This window comes from Camelina sativa, chromosome 1, assembly GCF_030686135.1.
Source record: "Camelina sativa cultivar CO46 ecotype springtype chromosome 1, ASM3068613v1".
Classification (NCBI taxonomy): domain Eukaryota; kingdom Viridiplantae; phylum Streptophyta; class Magnoliopsida; order Brassicales; family Brassicaceae; genus Camelina; species Camelina sativa.
Genome location: NC_141880.1, coordinates 5,546,876 through 5,571,583, shown reverse-complemented (window position 1 = coordinate 5,571,583; position 24,708 = coordinate 5,546,876). Strand labels below are relative to the sequence as shown.

At 37.3% G+C, this 24,708-nt stretch overlaps 5 protein-coding genes and 1 pseudogene across 9 annotated transcripts; 2 read left to right on the top strand and 4 right to left on the bottom strand.

The window, feature by feature from the left end:
* Nucleotides 1-515: 515 nt before the first annotated feature.
* Nucleotides 516-2,826, top strand: LOC104778415 (beta-fructofuranosidase, insoluble isoenzyme CWINV5). Of its 2 annotated transcripts, none has more exons than XM_087452044.1 (4): nucleotides 516-744; nucleotides 966-1,837; nucleotides 1,929-2,435; nucleotides 2,550-2,826. In XM_087452044.1, exons 1-4 carry the CDS (start codon nucleotides 585-587, stop codon nucleotides 2,721-2,723), a joined length of 1,713 nt encoding a protein of 570 aa, XP_087308170.1. In that variant the 5' UTR covers nucleotides 516-584; the 3' UTR covers nucleotides 2,724-2,826. The 2 variants fall into 2 exon arrangements, with proteins under 2 accessions (XP_087308170.1, XP_087308173.1); XM_087452047.1 differs by having other exon boundaries at nucleotides 535-883.
* Nucleotides 2,574-4,763, bottom strand: LOC104778425 (nucleosome assembly protein 1;4-like). 2 transcript variants are annotated; one of them, XM_010502871.2, is made up of 9 exons: nucleotides 4,590-4,763; nucleotides 4,333-4,373; nucleotides 4,155-4,232; nucleotides 3,979-4,071; nucleotides 3,766-3,870; nucleotides 3,489-3,676; nucleotides 3,211-3,412; nucleotides 3,071-3,114; nucleotides 2,574-2,978 (listed from the first exon to the last, which is right to left on the bottom strand). In XM_010502871.2, exons 1-9 carry the CDS (start codon nucleotides 4,672-4,674, stop codon nucleotides 2,852-2,854), a joined length of 963 nt encoding a protein of 320 aa, XP_010501173.2. In that variant the 5' UTR covers nucleotides 4,675-4,763; the 3' UTR covers nucleotides 2,574-2,851. The 2 variants fall into 2 exon arrangements, with proteins under 2 accessions (XP_010501173.2, XP_087308177.1); XM_087452051.1 differs by lacking the exons at nucleotides 4,155-4,232; nucleotides 4,333-4,373; nucleotides 4,590-4,763 and having other exon boundaries at nucleotides 3,766-3,839; nucleotides 3,979-4,052.
* LOC104778435 (uncharacterized) lies at nucleotides 4,757-6,436 on the bottom strand. 2 transcript variants are annotated; one of them, XM_010502892.3, is made up of 3 exons: nucleotides 5,867-6,436; nucleotides 5,263-5,762; nucleotides 4,757-4,897 (listed from the first exon to the last, which is right to left on the bottom strand). In XM_010502892.3, the coding sequence occupies exons 1-2, from the start codon at nucleotides 6,282-6,284 to the stop codon at nucleotides 5,272-5,274; spliced, it is 909 nt and encodes a 302-aa protein (XP_010501194.2). In that variant the 5' UTR covers nucleotides 6,285-6,436; the 3' UTR covers nucleotides 4,757-4,897; nucleotides 5,263-5,271. The 2 variants fall into 2 exon arrangements, with proteins under 2 accessions (XP_010501194.2, XP_010501185.2); XM_010502883.3 differs by lacking the exon at nucleotides 4,757-4,897 and having other exon boundaries at nucleotides 4,995-5,762.
* A 43-nt stretch (nucleotides 6,437-6,479) lies between these two features.
* Nucleotides 6,480-10,323, top strand: LOC104778396 (transmembrane 9 superfamily member 7). The gene is made up of 7 exons (XM_010502840.2): nucleotides 6,480-7,272; nucleotides 7,861-8,025; nucleotides 8,144-8,253; nucleotides 8,347-8,455; nucleotides 8,538-8,650; nucleotides 8,734-8,884; nucleotides 8,969-10,323. Exons 1-7 carry the CDS (start codon nucleotides 7,153-7,155, stop codon nucleotides 10,124-10,126), a joined length of 1,926 nt encoding a protein of 641 aa, XP_010501142.2. The 5' UTR covers nucleotides 6,480-7,152; the 3' UTR covers nucleotides 10,127-10,323.
* LOC104778405 (putative pentatricopeptide repeat-containing protein At3g13770, mitochondrial pseudogene) lies at nucleotides 8,758-15,569 on the bottom strand (annotated as a pseudogene). The gene has a single exon (XR_015558244.1). The product of XR_015558244.1 is annotated as a putative pentatricopeptide repeat-containing protein At3g13770, mitochondrial pseudogene (transcript).
* Nucleotides 15,570-15,900: 331 nt separating this feature from the next.
* LOC104778388 (beta-galactosidase 1) lies at nucleotides 15,901-21,446 on the bottom strand. Its single transcript, XM_010502829.3, has 19 exons — nucleotides 20,826-21,446; nucleotides 20,557-20,652; nucleotides 20,332-20,444; nucleotides 20,151-20,217; nucleotides 19,917-20,009; nucleotides 19,662-19,805; nucleotides 19,243-19,331; nucleotides 19,056-19,161; nucleotides 18,876-18,963; nucleotides 18,671-18,789; nucleotides 18,420-18,584; nucleotides 18,144-18,322; nucleotides 17,925-18,034; nucleotides 17,716-17,825; nucleotides 17,500-17,610; nucleotides 17,295-17,405; nucleotides 16,997-17,202; nucleotides 16,576-16,912; nucleotides 15,901-16,482 (listed from the first exon to the last, which is right to left on the bottom strand). The coding sequence occupies exons 1-19, from the start codon at nucleotides 21,009-21,011 to the stop codon at nucleotides 16,372-16,374; spliced, it is 2,541 nt and encodes an 846-aa protein (XP_010501131.1). The 5' UTR covers nucleotides 21,012-21,446; the 3' UTR covers nucleotides 15,901-16,371.
* Between the last annotated feature and the right edge of the window lie 3,262 nt (nucleotides 21,447-24,708).

Genomic DNA, 24,708 nt, shown 5'->3' with positions numbered 1-24,708 from the left:
TTTTCGTTGCTTTTGAACAGATGAAATCAATAGTGTTGTTTATTTTACACCGCATGCATCAATGATGAGTCACTGACATTCATAAAAAGTCATATTACTGAGTGGGAAATAATTGCAATAAAGAGACGAACAAAAGGGCTATAAGATTTGGAACATTCCTGACTGTCGGGAATACGTACGTTATCTAGCGTATGTGTTTATTTATTTGCAATTTTGTATCTTCATATATCTGATACCAACCAAAATGGTTGAAACAATCGTTGAAATGTACGAGTTTATGAGTTTTACGCATTGAGTTTTACAATCATCCCAAACTTCATGCCATTTAATTTATGAGACTTATTTCATACATTAACAAAAATTTATGTATTTCTATAATTAAGAAATCAATATCTGATCTCAACTAACATAAAAGGGCATTTAGATCGACATCATAGAATGTAATTATTACAATGTAATGGACCACCACCTCAAGCACGCACCAAAGACCCCCACACTGCCTATAAATTTGGCATTTTCTCATACGTAAAACTCAAACATTAAAAAACTTCAGAATATTAAATAAACGGTTTACAGTGACTAATATGGTTTGGTGTAACAGAGCCATTTTCTTGTTAATCTCGTTGTTTCTTGCTGAAAATGCTCTTGCTGTTCTTGATGCCTTGCACAACGTCCCCAATCATATCAAGAACCAACCTTACCGAACCGGTTATCACTTCCAGGCCCCAAAAAATTGGATGAACGGTAATATTAATCATCGGGCACATTAGATTCAGTTTCACTTAGTTATCTTTATTTTCAATTCTCTAAGTATAATCTTGTCACTAATCTTTTTTTTTTGGTATATGTCGGGGCCTTGTTTCAATGCTACAAGATCCTAACGGTTAGTCATTGTTCTCTACCTCAATACTATTTTAAACATTCAGTATGTACAAGCATAGTTATGTATGTTTTTTATTGGACAGGGCCTATGGTATACAAAGGAATCTACCATCTATTTTACCAATGGAACCCACACGGCGCCCTTATGGAAGTTAACGACACTGTATGGGGTCACGCAACATCAACGGATCTTATCAATTGGATCACACATTCTCCAGCCATCAAACCATCTCGACCGTCCGATATTAACGGATGCTGGTCCGGCTCCGTCACGATTCTCCCTAATGGCAAACCCGTACTTCTCTACACAGGCAACGACCGTTACAACCGTCAGGTCCAAAACCTAGCCATACCCAAAAACCTAACCGATCCATATCTCCGGCACTGGACAAAATCTCCGGAAAATCCCCTCGTGACACCTGGCGACGCCAACCACATCAACTCCACCGCGTTTCGCGACCCAACCACCGCGTGGCTAGGCCGTGATGGTCGATGGCGTATAACCACGGGAAGCCAAGACGGTCGCCGAGGGTTAGCGATTCTACACACGAGCCGAGATTTCGTGAGGTGGAAGCAATCTCCAAAGCCTCTACATTACCACGACGGCACTGGGATGTGGGAGTGCCCTGATTTTTTCCCGGTGGCGAGAACTGATTCACGCGGCGTCGATACGACGGCGTTTAATGGGAAGATGGTGAAGCTCGTGCTTAAAGTGAGCTTAACAGATACGTTTCATGATTACTACACGATTGGAACGTACGACCAAGTGAGAGATGTCTACGTACCGGACAATGGTTTTGTTCAGGATGAAACGGCTCCGAGATACGACTACGGCAAGTTTTACGCCTCAAAGACGTTTTACGACTCGGTTTACCAACGGAGGATTTTGTGGGGTTGGGTTAACGAGTCGTCGACGGATAAGGACATTGTCAATATGGGTTGGGCCGGTTTACAGGTAATCAAACCGGTTATGATTTTAACATTTTTGACTAAATTATGCAAATTTAGAAATTAGAAGTGATTAACTGGTTTTGGTGGTGAATTAGGCTATTCCTAGGAAAATATGGCTTGATGAATCAGGAAAGAGTTTGGTGCAATGGCCAGTTAAAGAAATAGAGAGGTTACGTACAACGCAAGTCAAGTGGGGCAACAAAGTTTTGAAAGGAGGAGGATCGGTCATGGAGGTTCATGGAGTCACAGCTTCACAAGCAGATGTGGAGGTTTTCTTTAAAGTGAGTGGTTTAGACTTAGAGAAAGCAGATGTGATTGAACCAGGTTGGACCGACCCGCAGTTGATTTGCAGCCAGAAGAATGCATCGTTGGTTAAGTCCGGTTTAGGTCCATTTGGTTTGATGGTACTGGCTTCCAAGAACTTGGAAGAGTACACATCAGTGTATCTCAGAATCTTCAAAGCTCGTGAGAATAGTAAGGAGCATGTGGTGGTCATGTGCAATGACCAAAGCAGATCAAGTTTAGAGAAAGGAAATGATAAAACAACGTATGGTGCTTTTGTGGATGTCTCTCCTTATCAAACAATCTCTCTCAGGACTTTGGTAAGTCCACTTATCATAATCCCAAGAACTTGATCAAAAAAGTGAAGACTAATTTAGTTATTTGAGATTCTTTTGTCAATAATGATGAAAGTTTTTTTGGTTTTTGTGTTGTAGATTGATAATTCAATAGTGGAGAGCTTTGGTGGGAAAGGGAAAGCATGTATTACCTCAAGAGTTTATCCAAAATTGGCAACAGGAAAAAGAACACATCTCTTTGCTTTTAACAAGGGATCTCAGAGTGTTAATGTTTTAAGACTAAGTGCTTGGAGCATGAAGTCTACTCTCTAAAATCAGTTGTTGAGATATATGTATTCAGATAAATTCTTGAAACTCTTGGTGTATCTGTAATAAATAAATTGGAGAATATGAAGCTCCTCTTTCAATTTGCAAACTTTGTTGAAACAAATCTTCTCTCGCTAGTCACTCTTCTCATCATCATCATCATGATCATCATTATCACCATCAGAATCATCTTCATCAACAAGAGCCTCTCCAGTAAACCATGAAACTGCATGAGGGATCAGTTTATCTCGGATTGTCACACTGCAAGACCAAAAAAGCCAGTAGTTAAGATTAAGAATTAAGTTCTTGAATATATATCTCAATGTCAGAGAGATTGTGAACTGTAAGCTTACGCAATGTCATAGTCTTGGTCCATCAGGTTTTGGAGTTCTTCTGTCTGCAATATTTTCGATAATTTGAAAATTGATATTAGCTGAAGAAAAAAGAAACCATTGGTTCAGTATAAAAATCAAAAGAGAGAATGTATTCTAACCATAATAGTATCAACATCATCGTAATCGTCAACTTCATCAATCTCAGGAATCTCAGGTGGCTTGAAGAAATTAAAGAAACTCTCACAGGTTTCAGTTTTGGTCATGGGGATGTTGTTGATCTTCTTTGACCCTTTCATTGTTTTCTTCTTCACAACAACCGTATGAGTCAAACATTTACCTGGACACCATTCTATGTCCGTTCTACACATCACAAGAGACTGAGTTATAGCTGATCAGGTAAAACTAAAACCAAGTAAAATGAGGCTGATTAGTTTACCCAATCACTTTCTCAAGAACAGGACCATCTTCATCGGTCACATGGTAAGTTTTAGAGAGAACCGAGTTCTTGAAGTAAGGATTAGGGTCAAAGTGAAACTCAAGCTTGAAATTTCTTGACTTGTCTTCAACTCTGCAAGATCTGATGTCTTTAAGATACTTCAATGCTGCCTCATCTCTTTCAGTTATCTATATAAACCAAAACAAGACAGTTGTTTACAATCTATTTATTGACAATGAACACAAAGCTTCCGAAACAACGCAATTGAAACATGGACCTCATTTGCGAGCATTTCGTTGGTTTTCATTGCAATCAACCAGAAATTAGGCACTCCTTCTTTATCTGCTTCAGCTTCAACCATACCATTCACAATTTCATATCTCTGCAAATTCTCAGTAGATCTCAGGAAAATACACCAAGTGTATAATCCTAAACCCATATAACATTAAGCCAATTTTAACAGGAAAGATGAAAACTTTAAACTTGTCACCTTAGCAAAAAGCGGTTTGTAAAGATTATCGTATGTTGCCTCCAATGCAGCTTTTTCCGCAAGAAACTTCCCTTCGAGTTCATCGTGTTCAACCTGAAAATTTACACACAACATTTACATAACCAAACAATTCTACAAGATAATAGTTTTTGTTGAGATCGTCGATTTGACATTACCTGAATGTCCTTGAGGTACAGAACACGTTTGGTAACTTTCGGAGAGAGTGTTTTCAGATCAAAGGTTCGCTTTAGGTTCTGTAAGTTGATTAACACCCAAAAAAAGTTCATAAAACAGAGGAAACACAAAGAAACTACTGTAAGAGATTGATGTGTTAACCGATTTGAAGTAGCTTGCCTTAAGATCATCAAGAAAAGCAAAACCCTCCGGAGAAAGATCTGAAAAGCATATAATGGTTAGCTAGCTTCAAATGAACCTTATTCCTTGTTGATAATTACCAAAGCGAGAAAGGAAAACAGGGGATTTACTTGAAGCAGAAGTTAAATCAGAGAAGGTTGAGTTTTTGGTAGAGGATTATCCAAAGATTCAATGTTTTCCAGAGAATTATATTTCCAGGAAAGAAAACAACAACAAGAGTTAGTTTCTGAAATTACCTAAGGCGGGAACGGTAGAGAGATCAGAGGAATCGCCACCGTTATTATCGGTCTTGATGGATGTGATGTTTTCCTCGCTACTCATGTTTTTGATTCTGTATATGGAAAAGGCTTCGTTGTATTGTGAGAAAATGGGAAGAAGAAAGCCAGAGAATGAGGAGGACGATGGAGAAAGGAAGGAGGAGAAGACTTCGCGGCTTTTTTTCTTTCTTTTTAATTTGTAAAACTCATTCACACGTACGATGAGAAGAACTCACACGTACAAGATGAAGAACGTGGATCCTGATACCTTAGTGGGGTACCATGAACTGCCAAATAACAGAAAGGCAAACGGCATCGTTTAAAGCAATCAAAACTGGGGTTGCACTGTTGCAGAAGCAGCAATGTTGTAGAGAATTTCAAAAGTAAGCATACAACTGAACAATATATATATCATAAGATCAAAAATTTCAGCTCTTCTAATATACACACACACAAACACAAATCATACGACTGAACAAACGATTGTGTAGTTCTAGAAAACAACAAGAAGATTAGCTTTGCTTACATTTCAGGTTTAGTAAGTCTTTAGGAGATTTCAAAAACCTCAGCTCTCACATACACACACACATCATCATAGGATTGAACAAAATATTGTGTAGTTCTAGAAAACAAGAAGATTAGCTTTGCTTACATATTAGGTTTAGTCAAGTTCTTCGTCTTCATCTTCATCAAGATCTTCTTCTACATTTGATTCGTCTTCTTCTTCTAACTTATCTTCTTCATCACTAACAATGAAGCCTCCCAATGTTTCATCATCATCATCATCTTCAGAATCCACTCTTCCACGCTGTTTCGTTTGAGTACTACTACTACTACCTCCGCTTGTATCTTTCTTAGTCTTCTTTTTGGATCTAGTAGAATAAGTAGGAGTCAAAACTCTTTTCGACTTCACAATCAACTCTTTATCTTCATCACTTTCAACACTCCAATCATCATCATCATCCTCATTTCCTTTCTTCCTACTTCTCTTTTTGCTTAACCCTTTCCTTCCCTTCTTATCTCCCTCACCATCATCATCATCGCTATTTCCTTTCGTGGAATCTTCTAAAAACCAGTCCCATTGCTTTACATCACGCATCCTACTCTTTGGATACTGATCAAACTCTTTCCCAATCACAAGAAATCCAAACTCTGCAACACCACATACACATTGAGACTCATTCACTAAGCGCCAATGTTCCCCCAAACTTTGTATTACTTTAGAGATAAAGACATCAAAGTGCAAAATTGATCACCTTTAACAGGGTCAGTATCCGAGATATCTATAACACCCAATTCGCTTTCACTATCCAATGCTCTTTCTTCCATAACTTCATCGCGTCTCTTCTTCAAAGTGAACCAAATTGGGTTATGACTCGATACACAAAACCGATCGCCGCCGGCGATCTCTCCCGTCTCTGATTTCCGTAAAGCTCGGATCTTTTCGCCCGGTTCACCCGTCTTTACCCAGACCGGATTCCTCCCGAGAACCTCGAAGTAAACCCTACCGGATTCAGACCGTTCGGTTCCGGCGGCGGCGGATTTTAACTCGAACGATACGTGGCGGCGTGACACTGATAGATCTTCGGTTTTGAATCCCGCTCCTCTTCCGAACACAGACTTTACTCCGGCCTTCAGTAAGAGCTTCGTGCCGTCTTCACCTTCGATTTCCATGGTGGTTTGGTTTCTTTGACTTTCTCAGTCACTTTTTTTTCTCCTTATTTCATTTGCCGGCGGCATCAAAACGCATCGTTTTATTATTATTTAAAAAAAAAACATATTATAAAACGCACCGTTTTGTTTTTTACTCAACATAATTTTCTCTTTACAAATGCATTTTTTTTACATGAGGTCATACAAATAAAAAGATAAACTAACTTTTAAAAAAATCCTGTTTATTAATGTCATTATCATAATCAATCAACTAACTTTACTTAATGAATGATTTATATTCTATAGAAATTTTAAAGCTCAAGTTATTTCTTGAGAGTAAAGCCATATTGTACTTACCCAAACTTAAGCATCCCACAACCAATATACATTATATCTCTTTGCTTAGACATGAAGCTTCTTAATTCTTGTTCATTAAAGCAATTAAAAACACTTCTGTATTTTACATTTAATTTTGGAGTTTAAATGTAGTACAAAATCTAAATTCTTGTCTAGAAATAAGTGATCTGCATAAGATATTGCAATCTTAAATTCCCAATAATATTATTCTCTATGTTCCCAACATAACAAATGTTCAAGAAAAGATTAACAAATGTCATACAAGTAAAGGAAATTATTTCAAATCTTTTGCTCTTAAGTTGACAAAAGATTTTAAAAAAAAAAAAAAAGCATCTACTTATTTGAAAAATCTTATTTATACACTTTCTTATTAGTAAGCTATCCAAACATTGAAACGACGTCGTATATGGTGAACACCTTTCGTCATCTTTTGTAAAATAAAAACGCTTTCTTTATAATTTAGCTCCGGCTACTTTCATCTGAAGAAGAGAACCTCTGGCTCTGAGGAGAGATTAAACAGAAGAAAACAAAGATGAAGAAGACGAAAGGAAGTAGCTTTCGATTCTACGCGACTCTATTCCTCTCTTTCCTCTCTTTCTCTTTATCTCATGCCTTCTATCTCCCCGGAGTCGCTCCTCGCGATTTCCAGAAGGTAAGCTCTTTTTGTTTTTTTGTTTTTTTTTCTTTCCTTTCCCCGATCTCGTGTTTCCGATGAGAACCTCGATCTCTTTTGGCGTGTGGTTTCATTTACGTCTCGTTGAAATTTTGGTCACCGTTTGTGTTGATAGCTAGCTACTATTTGAGTGGGTTGATGAAATTTCTTGAGAACACAGAAACTTTAAGTTTGAAGTTTTGTATATTTGTTCTATATCTTGGCTATGTGATATTCAGAAACGAAAGTGGCACCGTCATGTGTGTAGAGAGAGGGTCGTTTGAGTATTTTGAAGTGTCTTTATGGGATGTAGAGATCTGTGTGTTTCTAATTGAAGTTCCTTCCTCTGTGTTTCTGATGATTTGAATCTCCTTTTCTTTCGTCTAGTGGGATCTGTCTATGAGATTTACAGATTCTTGAACCATTTAAGTCATGATGAAAGTTTAAGATAATGCATAAAAAAAATTATAGTCAGCAAAATCCATAGATCTGCACTTGAAACTTGTGTTTTCACATCTTCTTTTTTGGCTGTACTAGTAACTTGGCTATTCAGCTCTTGATTTGTTGTTTTTGTCTGGTCTGGAACAGGGTGATCCTCTTTATGTTAAAGTGAACAAATTGTCGTCCACCAAGACACAACTTCCTTATGACTACTACTATCTGAATTACTGTAAGCCTCCTAAGATCTTGAACAATGCTGAGAATTTGGGGGAGGTTCTCAGAGGAGACCGTATTGAGAATTCGGTTTATACTGTAAGCAAATACCCAATTCTTTTGCCTATATATATGTTCTTAGACTGCTTTTCTTGCATGCCTCAACCTCTTCACTATAACTCTATAAGTGTTGACCTTATTGAGACAATTTTTTCAGTTTCAAATGCTGGAAGATCAGCCCTGCAAAGTAGGTTGCCGTGTTAAACTTGATGCTGAGTCCACAAAAAATTTCAAGGAAAAGATTGATGATGAATACCGGGCCAATATGTAAGTAGTAGATATAACTTTCTTGTTCTTTGCATTGCTGTCTCCTAGACTTTTTTTATTACTCCGCAAACCTTAACCCGAATTGTTGTACAGGATTCTTGATAATCTTCCAGTCGCTGTACTTAGACAAAGGAGAGATGGAAGTCAGTCAACGACTTATGAACACGGTTTTCGTGTTGGCTTCAAAGGGAGTTATGAAGGGGTATGTCTCTGAAATCTTGTGCTTCACTCTTGCATTCTTTTTACCTTTTCCCACACCGACCAATATTTGCTTGGCTTTGCAGAGCAAAGAGGAGAAATACTTTATACATAATCACTTGAGCTTCCGGGTTATGTACCACAGAGATCAAGAGTCTGATTCTGCTCGAATTGTTGGATTTGAGGTTACTCCGAACAGGTAGTTGCCTACTAGTTATCTTCACTACTTGGGTACGCTTCCCTATCCTAATTTCTATTAGCTAACGGCTTCTCCTTTGATAGTATCTTGCATGAATACAAGGAGTGGGATGAAAAAAATCCTCAGTTAACAACATGCAATAAGGACACAAAGAATCTAATCCAAAGTAACACTGTCCCTCAAGAAGTTGAGCTAGGAAAAGAAATAGTGTTTACATATGATGTCTCATTTAAGGTAAAGGTTTAGGCTTTTTGCCTTAGACTTCTGTTGCTTTACATTTTGACCTTGCTAAACATTTTCCGGACTCTTAATATACAGGAGAGTGAAATCAAATGGGCTTCTCGATGGGACACATACCTTCTTATGAACGATGATCAAATCCACTGGTTTTCCATCATAAATTCACTTATGATCGTCCTTTTCCTCTCTGGAATGGTAGCCATGATCATGATGAGAACTCTGTACAAGGATATCTCAAACTACAATCAGCTCGAGACCCAAGATGAGGCTCAGGAAGAGACTGGATGGAAGCTTGTACACGGAGATGTCTTCAGGCCACCAGTGAACTCTGGATTATTGTGTGTTTATGTTGGTACCGGTGTTCAGATCTTCGGAATGTCGCTTGTTACAATGATGTTTGCGTTGCTTGGTTTCCTATCTCCATCCAACAGAGGAGGGCTTATGACTGCCATGGTTCTTTTGTGGGTTTTCATGGGCATATTCGCTGGTTACTCCTCGTCTCGCCTTCACAAAATGTTCAAAGGAAACAAGTGGAAGAGAATGACCTTGAAGACTGCATTCATGTTTCCCGGTATCCTTTCTGTTATCTTCTTTGTTCTGAATGCCCTCATTTGGGGAGAGCAGTCATCTGGAGCCATACCATTTGGTACAATGTTTGCTCTCTTCTGCCTCTGGTTTGGCATCTCAGTCCCACTAGTCTTCGTCGGTAGCTATCTGGGTTACAAAAAGCCAGCAATTGAATACCCAGTCAAAACAAACAAGATCCCGAGGCAAGTACCAGAGCAGCCATGGTACATGAAACCAGTGTTCTCCATACTAATTGGAGGCATCCTCCCGTTTGGAGCAGTCTTCATCGAGCTTTTCTTTATCCTGACATCAATATGGCTGAACCAGTTCTACTACATCTTCGGGTTCCTCTTCATAGTGTTCTTGATCTTGATCGTCACTTGTGCAGAGATCACAGTGGTGCTCTGCTACTTCCAGCTTTGTAGCGAGGATTACAACTGGTGGTGGAGAGCTTACTTAACTGCAGGCTCATCCGCTTTCTACCTCTTCCTCTACTCAATCTTCTACTTCTTCACGAAGCTGGAGATCACCAAGTTAGTCTCGGGAATGCTCTACTTCGGGTACATGATCATCATCTCTTATGCATTCTTCGTCCTAACTGGCACAATCGGTTTCTATGCTTGCTTCTGGTTCGTGAGAAAGATCTACTCTTCAGTGAAGATTGACTAGAACCCAACTGTTAAAAGATGCCAACTTTTGAGTCTTTCAGGTTTTGTATGTTTGGGTTTTGTAAGGTTCCTATCCTAGCTGTAACAAAGTAAAAGAATATCAAATCAACTTTAATTTGTACCGTTAATCTTCAACACCTGCATTTCCACAGATGTTGGCTTAGTCAATATTACATGCCTTTATGCGATGTTCACCAATCACCAGTAATCTCCACATGAACATATTCCTCGGACAATTTGATGGAACCGGTTTTTATCCCTTAAGGTCACTTCTCGTTCAAAAACCTTTGAGAAGATCTTAGCAAAGTTGTGACAATCAACGCATATACGAAGATTCTTGAAAACTCGAATTGGAATCCCTTCACCAGTAGCAATCAACCCAAAAGTCAAGGCTAATTTCTCACTGTGACCAAGTAACATCTTCTCCTTCTGCTCTTCATCCACATCATATAACACACAGCTAAGATCAGGAACATAACCAGCTTGCTTCATTTTTATCGATATTTCTTTCATTTTAGCTAATACTTCTTGTCTTCTTGGATGAGAACGATCATTTGCGTGGAAGTAATGCAAGGTTTGCTCTAGTTGAATCCAGCTTCTTCCTGGTTCTTTCGTAACAGCTTTCTGCGTCATCAAAGCTCTTAAATTGTTTACATCTTCCCATCTACCTGCAGAAGCATACAAGTTCGAGAGAATGACATAGTTACCCGCATTCTCTGGTTCAATCTCAATGAGCTTACGACCTACAGATTCGCCAATATCTACAGATAAGTGAGCCCTACAAGCTCCTAAAAGAGAACCCAAGACACCAGCAGTTGGTTCAGATGGCATTCTTTTGATGAACTCAAATGCCTCATCAATCCTACCAGAACGGCCAAGCATATCAACAATGCAACCATAATGCTCAGTGTCAGGCTTAATCCCATAATCTCCTGCTATCATGCCTTCAAATATGCTAAGCCCTGTCTCTTCCATTTTCCCATGGCTGCAACCAGACAAAACAGCCAAAAGGGTAACTGCATCAGGCTTCACTCTCTTCTCATCTCTCATCAATCTGAAAAGCTCAAGAACTTCTCTTCCTAAACCATGTTTACTATATCCCACAAGCATCGCGTTCCATGAAATCGCTGTCCTCTCAGGCATGTTATCAAAAAGCCTTCGAGCGTAAGAGAGATTCCCACATTTTGAGTACATATCAATAAGCGAATTCTCAAGGACCGCGTAGAATGGAAGTTCACGTCTCAAGACATGGCAATGAGCTTGCTTGCCATGATCTATCAAAGCAAGTCCAGATAATGCAGTTAAAAGACTCGCGTAGGTAACATAATTCGGACTCATCCCTTCACTCAGCAGTCTCTGGAACGTCTCTAACGCCTCTTCATCAAGACCTAATTGTGCATATCCAACAATAATAGCAGTACATGAGACAACATCTCTCTCAGGCAAACACTCGAAAATCTCACGAGCTTCTACGATTTGACCAGCTTTGGCATACATGTCAAGTAGAGAGCTCCCAACAAAAATGTGAGAATCGTAACTCCACTTAACTATGAGTCCATGGATTTGCTTACCAAGAGCTAACCCAGAAGCACGTATACAAGAGGTGAGCACAGTAGCGAAAGTGAACTCATTTGGTTTGCCATCTGATCTCATCATCTCAGCAAAAACAGAGAGAGCCTCAGAAGAATGCCCAGTTTGAGAATAACGCGAGATCATAGCAGTCCAGGAAACAACGTTCTTCTCAGGCATTTCGTCGAGCACTTTCTGGGCATCCTCCAAACAATCACATTTACCGTAGAAGATGAGAAGACGAGTCCGGAGGTACGTAGCGGGGGAATAACGGGTTTTGATCATGTGGGCATGGACTCTCTGACCTTCTCTAAGAGCCCTTTTGTCCAAACACGCATTCAACAACGCATCGTAATCATGGAATCCCATCTCGGGGCCTAACATCACCATCTCCAGTAAAGCTTCTCGAAGGCGTCCGTTAGAGCATAGTTGAGAGATTGGAAGGAAGGTCTGGAGAGCAGAGTTGGGAGACGACGAGAAGGGTCGATGATATAGTTTCATAAAGTTAAGCATTTGACGAACTGGTTTTTGCATTGTAATGCCCAAAGGAGGAATCAAATTAGATAATTAAATTGACAAAGACTCTGCGATTACAAATACTAGTCTCCGTTCTCTTTCAGTAATAGCACCTCGTCAGCATTATTGGGGCTTTGACAGTGTAAAGAGCAAAAAACAAGTGTACGAGTACACCCTTACAGTTACATGTAGCCTTCGTAGTAGATGGTGCTGGTGCAACGGCGCTTACATTCATAACAGAACAGTGTTTTTTTTAACAGACAATTGACACTCCCGGTCTTTATAAAATCTTCAGACAAGCCTTTTCCTATAAGAACATTTTTTTCCTTGTGTATAATAAGCAGAACATTGAATGTTATCATGTTGTCTTTAGACCTTAAGCAGACACTCTTATATTATTAGGCAAGTTTTATTAGATGACATTTAGTCTCCATCAATATGCAGATTAAGATAGAGTTTCAACAGATGTTTGAATTTCTGATCTCTAGAAGAGACAAGACAATCCTCCTATATATGAGCAGAACATTGAATGTTACCATGTTGTCCCAGTAGACTATCTATAAACGGACAATCGAGATTTCAATCTGTGAACACCGTTAAAGACGAGTTTTATTAAAGAACATTTCTCCAAATCATATCTAGTTTTGAGCAGATAATTAATTTTCTCATGACATCGTTGTCCAGGCCTTAATAAAGGCTGATATGTTTATGCAGAAACTGAAGTTTTCTCTATAGCAGAATACTGAAAGTTAAACTGCTGTCTCAGCTCCAGCAAAATATCTTACTATCGAGATTCTAATCTCTAAAAAGGTATTGTGTTTTCAATCCAGATTCCAATCTCCAGCAAGAGTTTTTCTTTAGCTAGATAATGTGTTTTCAATCTCTAGAAGAGAGACAGACATAACTTTTCTCCATATAAGCAGAACACTGAATGTTATAACATGCTGTCCCAACCCCAGCAAACCATCATTAAACGTATAGTTGAGATCCCAACCTTAGAACACCGTTTAACACAAGTCCTCCTATTAAAGAACATTCTCCATCAGTTTCCAGATAATTGAATATCTCATCGTTGTACAAGAAAGTTTTAGCAGAGATTGAAGTTATATATAGCAGAATAATGATTGTTATCATGCTGTCCCAGCTCCAGCAAAAACATATTTAAATGGACAATTCACCTTTCCAATCTAAGAAAGCCATTACACAAGAACATGTCTTTTTTTCCTCCATCAATTTGCAGAATATTGAATTTCACAGCGAGGTGTATAGTTTTAAGCAGATAATTGAATTTCTCAGGACATTATTGTCCAAGCCTTTATAAAGGTTGATCATAGCAGAGATTGAAGTATTCTCTAGAGCAGAATATATGAATGTTAACATGTTGTCTCAGCTCCAACAAAATATCTCTTAATCGGGCTATTAAGCTTTGCAACCTTTCAAAGCCATTAAACTTGTTAAAGTACTTTTATTTCTCCATCAATTAGCAGAACATTGAGTTGTATAGTTTAAGCAGATAACTGAATATCTCATGAAATTGTTGTACAAACCTTGATAAAGGCTGACCTTAGCAGAGATTGAAGTATTCTCTATAGCAGAATATTGAATGCTATCATACTGTCCCAGCTCCAGCAAAATTATATATTTTAAACCCACAATTGAGCTTTCCAATCTTACAAAGCCATAACACAAGCCTTAACAAAGAAATTTTATCCTCCAAAAATTTGCAGAATATTGAATGTCATATCTCAGAGAGATGTATATAAGCAGATAACTGAATTTTCTAGAGACATCATTGTTCAAGCCTTAGTAAAGGTTCATCTTAGCAGAGATTGAAGTATTCTCTATAGCAGAACATTGAATCTTAACTTGTTGCCGCAGCTACAACATCTTTTAAGCAGACAGACATCATTGTAAAAGCCTTAAAGGCTGATCTTAGTTAGAGTATTGAATTTTAACTTGTTGTCCCAGCTACAACAACATATCTTTCAATCGGACAGACATCATTTTACAAGCCTGAAAGGCTGATCATAGCAGAGATTGAAGTATTCTCTATTGCAGAGTATTGAATTTTAACTTGCTGCCCCAGCTACAACAAGACATCTTGTTAATCGAACAAACATCATTGTACAAGCCTTACTGATCGTAGCAGAGATTGAAGTATTCCTTTATAGCAGAATATTGAAATGTTAAATTTTTGTCCCAGCTCCAACAAAAGCTGATTCATAGCAGAGATTGAAGTTCTCTCTATACAGCAGAATATTGAATGTTAACTTGCTGTCCCAGCTCCAACAAAGTATCTTTTAATCGGACAATTGAACTTTCCCTCATTACAAAACCATTAAAGAAGACAATTGAATTTTCTCAGGACATCATAGTCCAAGTCTATGTTTTAGCAGAGTTACTTCTCTATAGCAGATTATTGAATTTTTAACTTGCTGCCCCAGCTACAAAAATGCATCTTTTAATCGGACAGACACTACAAGCCTTAAAGGCTGATCTATGCTGGCCAAGCTCCATCAATATATCTTTTAACTGGCCAGACATCATTGTACACGCCTTTAAAGAGGCTGATCTTAGCAGAGATTAAAGTATTCTCTATAGCAGAACATTGAATTATATATACCTTGCTGCCCCAGCTACAACAACACATCTTTTAATCGGACATAGATCATTGAACAAGCCTTAAAAGGCTGATCTTAGCAGAGATTGAAGTATTCTCTATAGCAGAATATTGAATTTTTTAACTTGCTGGCCCAGCTCCAGCAAGATATCTTTTAATCGGACAATTGAGCTTTAACAAAGGACTTTTATTCTCCATCAAATTCGCAGAACACTGAATTTTGTATAGTTTAAAGCAGAGAATTGATTTTTTCTCAGGACATCATAGTCCTAGCCTTTAACAAAGACTGATCATAGCAGAGAAATCGATTTTTCACAGTCAGCACAGCAAGACAATAGAGATTGATTATCTTATCTCCAATCCTTTTTCCTAATATCGGACAAATATCCCCCAAGTTAGAAACCGGACAGACACAATCATGTAATGTGTAGTCGTAGTCCCTTCCCTTAGGGCATCAAACATTAAACTAAAACCAAAGACAAAAGGAAAAAAAAACATAAGTCTTTGGAAAAAAGATCCCTCGTAAAAGAGGGTTCTTTTTTTTTGGAATTCTGAATCTCAAGGAAACCCTAAGTTGAAAAAAGAAAAGGGATCTTGCAGAGATGAATAAGATATCAGAACTCCGAATCAATTCATCGGAAAAAAAAAAACGAAACCTTGCAGAGATGAAAGAAGAAGAAGAAGATCTTTAGGTATCGCTCAAGAGAAAAAGGAAGACGAGAGCGAAGGAAGAGAAATTGCAATTGTGAGAATTACTAACGAAAGATCACATCGCGACCTTTCTTATATAGACGATACCTCTTAGGCTTAGTCACCGACTCACCGTTATGATGGGCTTCAGAGCATAGGCCCATATTTTAGTTTTAGGTTTTCCATTTTTTTTTTACTATTTCTAATTTTCTTTTTAACTATTTCCTTTTTGTTGACATCTTTTTAAATTTTCTTTGGGGAAATACATTTTATTTCCTTTTCTTATGCCTTTTCTTATGCTTAAAAAAAAACAAAATCTAAATATAATAAAGTGAAAAAAAGGAAACTATAGCTTGCTTATCCTGTGAGATAGTTGCATATTAAGCAAAACATTTCATAGATTAAAGCAATGAGATAATTGCAGATAATGTCTCATCTGATGAGTATCGATGACAGACTACAACAACAACAACAACAACAACAACAACGAACACGTTCAAAGCAAAAACTTGGAGAATAAACTACTCCTACTTTTTGCTCCTATTAAAAGAATCTACACATGGACTCATCAGATTCTCCAGTCACAGTGTGCTTCTTCTTCTTCTTCTTTCTTGGGTTACAATTACAAACCCCTTCCCAAGCTTATTTACATATATAAATCACATCTCTGCAAATTGTTGAACGGCGTGTTGCGTCCCTTTGTACAACTTCCACCGCGATTAAATAAAAATTTACTAACTTGTTTTGTTGTCGTCTTCATAGAGAACATACTAATAAAATCAGAAACCTGTAAGACATGCCAAAGCTTTTACTTTACAGTCTTTTTGATTGTTGCTGAGTCTGCTTTCCACTTAAGCACAAACGGCTTCCACCGCCAGTTTCTTCATTACGTTTGGACAAGGATCTCCACCAAACATTGCCGGTGCTACTGTAACAGAACACCAGTTCTGCCCAACACAAAGCTGCAAAAGAGAAATAACAAACTCGCTTTCAGAAACATTCAAGACTCAAAAACAGAACAAAGAAGAAAGATCCATGCTTTTTCTCTAACTTACTCTGTTGAAAGCATCATATGAGTGATGAGCGTGACAGCCTCCCTGGCGGTAACTACCACAAGTCCCTTCAGGTGTGCCAAAGCTAGCAAACTTCACGTTGGTGATCTTTTGTCCAGCCCCACATTGTAAATGCACTTTGGGGTGCAATGGTTTATTAACTTTTCCAGCAGCATGCAGTTGGTAATTCACCAAGGTTGATTGCCATTCATAGATATCTGCACAAACAGTGTCCACTTCCCTTCTGACCAACGAGATACCATTTGGGTCTCCTCCCCATTCTTCAAAGACAACCAATAGATTGCCACTTGGTTTCAGCCACGACCGTGGGACATGGTACCTACAAACAAGCATAACACTAGTCAAAACCCTGAAAACTTCATTAGCAGAGGGATAAAAATGGCATTTTTAGCAGCCTTTTTACCATCTTTGAGAAGCCTCTCCACAGTTTCTTAAGCACTTGTCTTCATTGAATGTTCCAGCATAAGAACACTCGCTGCAAGAACCAACTGCTTTATATGCAGGCCAGTGACGTCCTAAGCTCTGCCCATTTATCCATATTTGACCTTTTCCCATGCTTCCCATGTCTACAGCCAACGGCGAATCTCCAGCTGGAGCAGAGAAAGTTGTCTGGAAGCAAGCCATAGAGACATGTCAAACATGGCAAATTTTGTTTTACCGAGATAAACTGCATTTCAATTTTGGAATATGGATAAGCTTACCTTGTACCAAGTAAGTGGTTGCTTCTGTGCAACAAATGCACCTTCTGCCCACTCAACCGATGAGCTCCCACTAAGTGAATGAAGACTCAAACTCTCTCCTTTAAGACCAACCTGAAAAAAATCGAAGTATAAAATTGGATAATCAGTAGAATGACACAATCATATATGATTGATGAAAAATGTCTTGTAATATTTGTCTCTGTACCTTATAAGTCCATTTCTGCCATGATAGATCTCTCCGTCCCCCATTGAGACCGTTCAATGAAACTGGACCTAAAACTCCAGCATTCCATGTCTCAAAATGTGGACCCACATTCTGCATTGTATAAACACATAGATTAAGAACACCTTTAGGTCAGACTTGGTGTTCTGCAAAAAGATCGATGCAAGAGTATTGATGCTATGGAAATTGATGACTAACCGGGAGACCAACAGCGATGCTTAGTATCGCAATTTTGTTGAAACCAGCTCTTAGATTCACACCTCTCCGGAAAGTTAGCTTAGGAGAGTCTAAACTACCATACGCAGATCCTGAATAGAGACAACAAAAAAAATGTCAAAATGAGGTGAAAAAGTGTTGACAGGAAACTGTTCTTAGCAATACTTAAAACTGGTAAACGAAGTACTTACCAGATAAATGGCCATTGATGAACACATGCATAGCATGGCCAGCTGATAGAACAGTAAGAGTAGGCAAATCTCCATTCCTCAAAAATCCTTCATTGTTATCAATTTTAACACTGATAAATCAAAAGAAAGAGACAATTAGAGAAGAAATCAAAATGCATTCAGAGAATTCTTCCACATCCATTTTATAGAGACATATCTGCAAATTCTATGGATACTTACTCAGTCATGTACCACAGGTAATCCGAAGTGTCACGTGTAGTGTTGATCTGCTCCACTAATCCGACCATTGTGAAAGACTCATCAATGTAAGTTGATGGGTCTTCGTTGTATGCTTGCCAAGATAAACCACCATGAACAGGAACTCGAACCATTTTCATCCTTGAAGTTTGAGCACCAACCTATAGCCAAAGGCCCAATACCAGTATATCTTTGTCAGTACTCAGGGAAAAACCAAGAACATATAAATTTCATCTTTTGCTAACATATTTTATTTACCCTGGCTGTGTTGTAGACTGTATTTTTGCAGTCTGGGAGAATACTAATAGACCATGGAGGTAGATTGTAGTGATTGCTCCCGAAAGAAACTTTAGCGTAAGCTTTTGGATTATAGTTTGCTAAGAACGCAGAACAAGCTCCAGATTTCGCTTTGTACACATGAGCCTGCAAATTTACAAATGTACAAAATTTTATCAAGTTGACCACAGCAAAGACATTTCTAACAACAAAAAAATGAATTGAGTTGAGACCTCTTGATAGTTTCCGAGGGGCATTCTTGTAGGCTCTCCTGATACTAATGCTGGCTCACACAGCTTTATTGCTCTATGCAAATCTTTCAAGTGCCCCCACTTAGGCTGCCTTTCAAGTCCTGTTTGAAAACAATTTACAATAATTATAGAGAAGACAAACAATCTTTATCTTTAGGAAATAAAAAGTTGAGTTTTAACAGCTTACCATATTCGTCGAGAGGAGCATCATAATCATAGCTGGTTGCAATAAACGGACCACCGGCAGTACGACCAAAATTAGTTCCACCATGATACTAAGCATGGAAAACCGTGTATGAGAATTAGACAAGCTCAAACTCTCCCTTATATTTACTTTATGAATATGGTACCACAACTTTAGCCTTACCATATAGTAGTTGATGAAAGATCCACCCTTTTGGATAAACCTTGCAACGGAAAAGGCCATATCTTCAGCTGGACGGTAAGGAACTGGGCCTCCAAACTTTGTAAACCTGTTGAAACATCGAGAAAACAGACTGAGATCATTGAGAAACAATAACAGAAGCAGAGATTCACTTTGAGTTTCTGCTTACCATCCAGTCCAGGCTTCGGTCCACATTTTGGGCTTGTAAGCCTTGTTTGGGGAGAAGTAATCGCAGTAGAATCCATTGCAAGCGTTGATCTAGCAGAGAACAAAACGTAGATTCAATAAGTTAACAAATATTCAAAGAAAGAAACTGACAAATGAATGATCCACATGGCTTGTCGTTAACCTCAGCACAACACAAGACAACAAAGAATTTCTAATATGATTGAATATTATTATTAGAGACAGAAGCAAGTAAGATAATCAAACAAAAAAAGATCATGAAAAGAAGTAACACCAACACATGTGCAGTTTAAATGAATCCTAATATTTAATAAATTGATTTCTAACAGAGAGAATGAAGAGAGACAAGAGAATACAGCTAATGAAGAAAAGATGTCACAAAGACTAGACAAAAGAACTCACAATGGGGTCAGGAGCATCGTCTTGTTTGCACATGACCCAAGGGACACCAGTGCCAAGCCCCACCGCCATCTTAGCTGCCCAGTTGGTGTAAGAGCGTCCCGGTGCACCAAGCTCGTACTCCATTGGTCCATATTCATTTTCAATCTGTCACATAACATTCCATTAGATACAAACAAGAAGTCTACTGAGTCTCACTGTCACTCTAGTGTAGGATTGTTATTAAACACACACACAATTCACTTTAAAGGTTTTTACCTGAGAGAGGATTATAGGACCGCCTTGAGATTCAAAAAGCCTCTCAGCTTTCATCATGTTAACAATCTTTGTGGTGAATCTTTGCATTTGAGCCTTCAAATGGAAGAAGAAAAAAACAATCAACGCTCATTAGTAAAGTTATCATCTCAGGAGTCAAACAATGGTCAACGAACAAGTGTGAAGTCTAATAACTTCAAATTGAAGATAGATTAGCCTTTAAAAAACATGTCTAACCTTGAAAGGACCGTTATCTGTTCTGAAGCTAATCCCTGGAATGTACTTAAGCCAAACAGGAAATCCACTGAGAGATTAAAACAGAGACAAATCAATCATATTAGAATCTCTTGGAAAAAAATTTCACCTTTTAAACTTTCTATTTTTAGGTTTAAGTTACACGAAATTAGGTTATAGTTACCCGAAGTTCCATTCTGCGCAGACATAAGGACCAATCCTTAGATGAAGATAGAGACCAGATTGTTTGACCAACTTGACAAACTTAACCAAATCATAGTTGCCCTCGAAATAATACTGCAGAAGAGGACAAAAAACATAAAAGTGGAATCCAATGAATCAGTACTTCGTTCACACAAACACCAATAAAAAAGATCCGACAAATCGAGAAATAAGATTTTTTTCTTACTTTTCCAGGAGATGGCTCATGCCCATTCCAGAAGACATAAGTCTGAATCACATCTAAGCCTCCTTCTTTTGCTTTCCGAATTAGATCTGGCCACATCTACACACAAACACACAGACATCCACAGATAAGAAACAAAACCCTAGATTTTGAACATACTCATATAGGGAAGACAATGGGGGAATACCAAAAGCTTCAAACTTTGGGAATAACTATTCACTACATTACAACTCAAAAGAAGAGGGATAATGAAAGAATAAAGTAAAACAAACCTCAGGAGTACTTCTTGGGTAATGAATAGATCCAGAGATAAGGATTCTTCTTTTGCCATTGATGGTAATGGCTCTGCTATCATAGGAAACAGAGCCAGAAACAGAACAAACAAGAAACCCTAGAAGAAACAGAGCAGAAACTGCCGCCATAGCCACATTCTTCATGGCATTAGGTTTCAAACCCATACCTATTAAGTTGGTTCACTCACTTTAGGTTTAGCCACTTTATTATATATTCTTCCTTAGTCGATTGAGCTAGAGGATAAAAGGAAGGTGTGGTTGAAGAGAAAGATTGAAGCTTTCTTAGCTTAAAACTTTAATATTTCTTCCTGAGAAAGATCTGTGAGGAGGAAAATTATATTCTTGATTGTTAAAAAAACAAAAAGAAGAAAACTTGTTTTTTTTTTGGGTTGGGATGCCAAAATGAAGATGCTTTGGAGCTGCTTTTAAGCACTCAACAATGGAGGGTAATCTCATGGGACCTACCTTGAGTGACCTTTTTGGGTCCCACATTGTTTGAGCCTTTTTGCTCATTTGTTCATATAAAATTATTACAGGATTTGTGTTATGTAGAAAAGGCCATTTGTGTTATGATTTGAATGTCCATAAGTATAGTTGTATACTTCTATTATAAGCAATTTAGACGAATTTAAAGTGTTAAGTTTCTAAAGAAAGACGAATTGTAGTTTTGTCCCACATTTGATAGTATGAGCAAAAAAGTAATAAGTTTACCTCTAATGAAATTTTGTTATCTTACTAGTCTACTTACTACTAGGTTTCCAAAAAAAAGAAAAAAAATGCAGAGAGTAATAAAAATCGATTCTAGGTCAGTTTAAGTTGGAATTTTGGTCTTAAGTTAGTATGGTTTAAGTTGGAGTTTTTTCGCAAATTCTATATTGATATAAAACACTTGAAATAAATTCCAACGGCAAATTGATTTCCTATTTCAGATTCTAATCCTGATATGGTTTTGAGTTTTCAGTTTTATGGAAAATATTCAAAATAAACATGGAAATTAAGTTCTTATAATCAGATATTTTGCTTTGGTTTGGCTAAATTGGGTACGAGATTAAAAACACACCCTTTTTTTTTTTTTTTTTTTTTTGACAAACACACACCCTAATTCTCCATTATCTTCCATACTTTCTTGTTTTTTAATGCTACGTGTTTTTTTTTCACGCGCTTCTCACCACGTTGTAATGGCCCAATAATTTACAAAGTCATGTCACGGGTTAAGTTTAGCCACCACAAATTCTTAAGACATTTACAAGACAATAAAATGACGACAGAATGGAGTTTTTTTTTTTTTTTTTTTTTTCACTACACTACACATCACAACGTTTAACCTTTTCTTTGTCTGCTTGAAAGAAATAAGTATTAGTGAACCTTACATTTTACGGCGTCTAACCAAGTAACCATACACTTGGCAAAAGTAAAAAAAAAAATAACTTACATATAAATAACCAAGTAACCATACACTTACCAACTTTACTAGTAACTGAGATATTTTTGGGTTAGCCAGAAAATTGTTCGTTAGATAAAAAAACCAATCGTTATCTCAACCACTGAACACATGCAAACTTTTGAAAAATTAAATTGTCTTCGACTTCTCTACCTAAAACTATACGCATTTAAGACTTTATAACTATAAACTTCGTTTTGTTTTATCATGATGTATAAATTTTTTTATTAAAGTATTGTGATATTGAACAATTTGTTACATGGCCAATTTTAATTAAGACGATTTGTGATCATATGATTTGTTCAATTATTAATTATCAATAGCTGTGAGTGTGTGTGACCATAAGAGTTATCGAGATTCGACGTTGCTTACTCTATATATATATATGGCTGGTTGTGTCTACAAATTTCATAAATTTCGTTGATATATGTCGTAATGAAAGGAGGGAACTTTAAAAGTTATATTAATTGATAATTTCAAACAAGTACTAGTATAATATACTCAGTCATCAAAACACGCAAACATACACAATAATTGTTATAGTGGAAGAGATAAGGTGTCGAAAAAGGGCGATATCGTGTTTGTAAAGCATCATTAAAGTTAAATCGCAATCGATTACATCAAATAAAAACCATGCTTTGTCGTCGTCAGGTATATATATGGAAACAATTGTTCGAGTTATGAGCAAGTACGTAGTAGTCAAGCTAAATAAAGATGCACCGTGCACGTATTCATATATATCGATATATGGCAAAGAGCTAGCCAATAGCCACGTCAAAAGAAAAGAAAAAACACACTAACATTAAAATGTAAATAAACCATACCATCACATATAATTATTTTTGTCGTGATTATCTGTTATAATTTTCTATATTCACATTGGCCATCTATCTACCATCTAACAACTACAACGAAATACTTAATGACGCAGTTTTTAATTGACTGTAAACACTCGGTCAGGTATTGGATTTTTAAAAATGAGATTCAATCTATTGTAGACAACTCTCGAATAAACGATATGGTTAAGTTTTTTCAACTCCATATATTATAACTTACAAGCCAACTGCATCGATCTGAATTTCGTGATGTTATTTTAGATCCGTATAATGCTCTTAGATCTTATATATGAATATATGATCCACCACAGCCGGTACTTCTTCTTTATCTTTAATGTTTAAATTTGTTTGTTTTGTCACTTTGAGCTGCGTGAGACTGAGGTAATTAAAAAGGGAAAATGAAACGAGGACCAAAATTGAAAAATAGTAGAGAAAATAAAAATGAACCATCCACAAAACCAAACCCGTTAACTACGACGACAACAACACAGTTTACGCGTTCCGAGTTTTTGTGCTTTTTCTCTTTCTCTCTTCTTCCTTTTTTTTTGGTTTATTATTCCTTTCCCACTCAGGTAATTATCATGCACGCGCCGCGCTTGACGATAACATAAAAGTTAGTTCACTGCATCAGTTTTGACTTTAATTTCTTCTTGTTCCGGATCTTACGGCCGTCTAGAAAAATCTGTACGGGTTGGTATATAGTATCATATTATTAAGAGAGGAATTGAATTTTGTTTGATCAGAATCATCAGATTTATTATGGAGAACAACAAGAGAATAATATCAGCTCAAGAAAGAGAGAAGCTAACGTGAAAGGTCCATGTTTCTGTACTGTACTTCTCTGTTTAAGTGTAGATTTAGATCCGACCTGTTATTAAAAAATCTTTATTACTAAAGTCAACCATAAAAATGCCATAGTATTCGTAGTTTTTTTTTCTTCTTTTTATTGTAATCCCGCGAGAGGTTTTATACTTTCACAACGTTTTTTACGAATTTATTACACCTGCAAACCTGTTTTTTTTTGCCAGCTCATCCTAATTTCATTAACACAGCACTTCTGATCCGTGGACTGATGTGATCCGAACAAAATATAGTTAGACGCAAATGATGGTTTTGAATCAAGCATAAATACCAAGGCGCTAGCTTCATTAGAGAAAAATCGTATACCTTTCACCTCTATCCGATCCAAATAAAAATTATATTCTTAAGACACAACAACAAGAACGTATAAATTTATTTGAAAAACTATGGTACGTTAAATCATCTACCTATAGTACGTAAAATAAAATTAGACTAATGCCATAACTCACAAGAGTCACTTAAAGATCCATGACTTGGGAGGTTTTCTATTTCTTTTTAGTTTTACATTCCGTAAGTCAACGTATCATATAGTAACCACGTGTGGTCATGATCATTAGAACGTGTATGAAATGATTTTGCCACTAATGAGTCAATAACAAGGGAAAATTCCAGTCTAAAAATCTAATAAAGTACTACTATCTTCATCAGTCAGTCCAATTGAATCACACAGTGTTCTGTCTGCATTATGAACTCATACTCATAGGATGCCACTTGCAAAAGATAT